Source organism: Orycteropus afer, unplaced genomic scaffold (assembly GCF_000298275.1).
Source record: "Orycteropus afer afer isolate SDZICR_OR568_19922 unplaced genomic scaffold, OryAfe1.0 scaffold00713, whole genome shotgun sequence".
NCBI classification, from domain to species: Eukaryota; Metazoa; Chordata; class Mammalia; order Tubulidentata; family Orycteropodidae; genus Orycteropus; species Orycteropus afer.
Genome location: NW_006922300.1, coordinates 423,824 through 427,618, shown reverse-complemented (window position 1 = coordinate 427,618; position 3,795 = coordinate 423,824). Strand labels below are relative to the sequence as shown.

The window sequence follows — 3,795 nt, the reverse complement described above, 5'->3', positions numbered from 1 at the left end:
GAGCCCGTTCTGGGTGCGCCAGGTATCCCGAGTCTCTTCTGCAGGTAGGGAAACTGAGACCTACCTAGTGAGGAGCAGGGATGTGTTCCCTCCCACATCCCTGCCAATTCAGGGCTAGGGCTCGAACCCATCTCCTGACCATGGGCTGGCATCCAGGAAGACAGGCAGGAGGAGCTGGGGTAACCCAGACCGCCCTTGAAGCCCTGCTGCCCTCTGCTGGGTGCATGACCCCCACCTTGCACTCTGGTCCAGAGGACCCCACCAGCCTCGGACCCAGCGCCCGCCCAAGTGGGCCTGTAAGGCCTGGGGCGCACACAGGAGACGGGCTTCTCAGCAGGGCAGGGGGTGCCATCTCAGTGGCAGCAGCAGAGGGCAGCTTTCGAGGGCCCCATGGTTTGGACCATTCTGCTCCCCCAGGGCTGCCCCAGCAGCTGGCTCACCAGGTACTTGGTCCTTGTTCCCTGTGTCCTCACAGCCCTCTGGCCCACCAGGGTCTCCAGCAGCACCTGGGAAGAGGGCAGGCGGACAGTGGAGCAGCGGCCTGGCTACAGAGAACTGGGGTCCAGGCTGGATGTGGGGCCACGGCTCAGGGACGAAACGACAAGACGAAGAAGGCAAAGTCGTCAACACGAAGTGAGGCATAGGGCTGAGAAGGCGCCTCTGGCCCCCACGGGGAACTTCCAGGCCCTCCCGCCTGTGCCCATCCGCGGTGTCCCCTCCCTGGGCAGCCAAGGGGGCCAGCGAGCAGCTTACCACCCCGAAGCTGAAAGTGTCGATGTCCACGGCCAACTTCCCTGTCTTGATGTATTCCTCGGGCAGGTAAGCCAGGGTACCCCGTATGGTCCGGGTCCGGGCCACGGTGCTGCTCTGGCCAGGGTTGGCACCAGTGAGGCGGCTGAAACGGGCGAGGCCAAAGTCTCCCAGCTTGGGCATCAGTCTCTCATCCAAAAGGACATTGGAGCTTGGGGAGGGAAGAGGCGGCATCAGCCTGGCTCTGGCCCTGCTGCCTGGCCCTGACCCGTGATATGACGGAATTCAGGGCCACCAAGCCGGAGCTTTGCCCCAGGACAGCTGTCTGTGGCTGCCTGCAGAGTCTGGCAGCCTGGCTCATCCCATGCCTGCTGCCCTGCTGACAGAAAGCTGGGTGGGTGCACCCGCTAGGGCCTTGGAGGGGAGCGGGCCAGCTCCAGGACTCCTTCCCCTGGTTCTGGCCCTTGCTCAACCCGGGGCCGTTGGCCGCCGTTTCCACACGGATCTGATGCTGGGGCCCTCAGCAGCCCCAGACCCCCAGCTTGGATGTCCCAGGCCTCGGGGCAGGAGTCACCTCTTGATGTCCCCATGTACGAGGCTGGGGCTGTCCTGGTGTAAGAACTGGATTGCTCGGGCTGTGCCCACAAGGATGTCCACTCGCTGAGGCCAGGAGAGCGGGGTGTAGGCCTGGTCCTGGAGGGCAGAGGGTACAGGGAGCTGGAGAGGCAGCTGCTGCACTTTGGTGCCTTGACTCCAGCCTTCCCCTCACCTCTGGCCACTTCATTTTCTGAGGATTTGGTGAGCACTGGGGACGGCGGAGAGGCAGCAGGTGGAGAGGGCAGGGAAAGGAGGCAGTGGCCGGAGGGGCGGCTCAGGCCACACACACGGACCAGGAGGGGAGAACGTGGGCGAGATGGCGGGGCACGCGGCGCCAGAGCCCGTTCTGGGTGCGCCAGGTATCCCGAGTCTCTTCTGCAGGTAGGGAAACTGAGACCTACCTAGTGAGGAGCAGGGATGTGTTCCCTCCCAGATCCCTGCCAATTCAGGGCTAGGGCTTGAATCCATCTCCTGACCATGGGCTGGCATCCAGGAATACAGGCAGGAGGAGCTGGGGTAACCCAGACCGCCCTCGAAGCCCTGCTGCTCTCTGCTGGGTGCATGACCCCCACCTTGGCCTCAGTTTCCCCTTTGGGGAAAAAGCAGATCAAAATTGCCACTACCTACTTCACAAGGGGGATGGTTAAGCTGGCCCGGGCTCCGCAAAGCATTTTAAAGGTGAAGTCTGTTTTGGGGATTCGTTACAGCCTCGCCCCTAGCAGTAGCCATGCTGAGCCCACGCGCTCAGAGCTGCCCACTGAGGCCCTCTCTCGGGGCTGTGCTGCTGCCGCCCTTTGGCTCCTCGGCACACAAGGAAAGAAGTTTGGGCTGCTTTCCTCCAAGGACCCCGCTGCTGAGAGACAGAGGGCCCAACTCCGGGGCATGGCCACCGAGCTTGGGAGGAGCCGGGCACCCGGGCCCTCCTGGCCACGCAGAGTCCAAGCGAGGCTTGAGGCCCAGCTCCTCCCAACTCCACGTGTGCCACAGCTCCAGGGCCCTGCGCCAGCTCAGACGAGGGTACCTGCAAGTGGAGGCAGTCCTCCAGGGAGCCATTGGGCAGGAAGCTGTAGACCAGACAGTAAAGACCACTCTGAGCGCAGTAGCCGGCAAAGTCCACAATGTTCGGGTGACGAAACCTGCTCACCAAAGAGGGGACTGAGTGCCTGGCCCCACGCCCCTGCCACACGTTCCCCCTGGCCGTGGAGGGGCCTAGCGAGGCTGGCACAGGCCTGGGGGCGGACGGGAGAGTGGCTCACCGGGACAGCTGTTCCACCTCGGTCAGGAAGCTCTGCTTCACGGCGCTCCACTCCAGGTTGGCGTCCTGCAGCCCCGGCGCCCCGGGGAGTGGACGGGAGGCAGCGTGAGGCTCTGCTTGCCAAGGCTGTTCTCTGCTCCCACTCCCACCTGTCCCAGCCCCTGTGACCGAGCAGCCCGGGAACCTTGAAGGGGAGGGGGACACACGCACCTGCTTCAGCCTCTTCACAGCGTACACCGTGTTCCTCATCACAGCCCGGTATACGCAGCCAAAGCCACCCTCGCCGACCTTGAGCTCCTCAGAGAAGTTGCGAGTGCCCTGGGCAACCTCCGGGAGGGGCCAGCAGAACGGGGCGGGGTGGGCCCCCTGCAGCACGGCCAGTGGGCTCTCCAGGCTCGGCTGTGGGAGGAGGCCTGGCAGGTGGGCTCAGCTGTCTGGGGTCTCCTCCCTTGGCCCTGGGCCCCCAGCTGCCTCCCGGCTGGCTGTCAGTCTGCTCCCTGGGGCTCTGCACATAACAAAGGCTTGTTTCTTCTTCCCTGCCTAGGGCCTTCCCCAGGGGCTCGGGGCACCTACCTCGGTGGAGGAAGGGGCTGGAGTTGGCAGTGCTGGCCGTACAGCAGCTGGGTGTGCTGTGGGGTCCAACTCGGGGCCAGGTGGGCTCTGGGAGCCTGGAAAAGTGAGAGGCCACAGTCAAGGGACCCCTTTTCCAAACCCACCGAGTCCAGCAGCCCTGTTTCTTACCTGGGGAGAGAAGAGTAGAGGCTGAGGGCTGCCACTTCCTGGGGCTCCTGGCCTCGGAGGGGGCAGAGATGCTGCTGGGCCCCAGGGCCGGGGTGGTGGCGCTGGGGGGCAGGACGGGGACGGGAGGGTGCCCTGGGCGCCGCGGAGGAAAGGAAGGGAGAGTGAGTGGCAGCTCCCGGCCCCGGCTCCCTCCTCCCCGCCCACCGGCCGCACTCACAGGCCGTGATGATGTCTCGCGCGCGGAGCAGCTGCAGGTGCGTGAGGATGCGCACGAGGTCGGCCACGCGGGCGTTGCGGTTCATCCACGGCCACAGGACGCTGGCCGTGCGCTGCCCGGAGCGCTCGCAGAGCCGCAGCTCGGTCTGGTCGCGCACGATTAAGGCCGCTGCGGGGTGGGGAGCGTCAGGCGGGCGGCGTCGACCCGGGGACCCCGCGCCCCCCGCCCTGGCCCG

General features: G+C 65.6%; 1 protein-coding gene across 1 annotated transcript in view; it reads right to left on the bottom strand.

Moving 5' to 3' along the window:
• Window positions 1-353: 353 nt before the first annotated feature.
• IRAK1 (interleukin 1 receptor associated kinase 1) overlaps window positions 354-3,795 on the bottom strand; it is a 5,242-nt gene continuing 1,800 nt past the window's right edge. The window contains exons 3-11 of the mRNA XM_007957191.1: window positions 3,561-3,787; window positions 3,344-3,475; window positions 3,176-3,279; window positions 2,813-3,001; window positions 2,604-2,668; window positions 2,369-2,483; window positions 1,325-1,443; window positions 754-961; window positions 354-506 (exon numbers count right to left, since the gene is read on the bottom strand). Coding sequence (XP_007955382.1) covers window positions 354-506; window positions 754-961; window positions 1,325-1,443; window positions 2,369-2,483; window positions 2,604-2,668; window positions 2,813-3,001; window positions 3,176-3,279; window positions 3,344-3,475; window positions 3,561-3,787 — 1,312 coding nt within the window. The remainder of the gene's footprint in view (window positions 507-753; window positions 962-1,324; window positions 1,444-2,368; window positions 2,484-2,603; window positions 2,669-2,812; window positions 3,002-3,175; window positions 3,280-3,343; window positions 3,476-3,560; window positions 3,788-3,795) is intronic.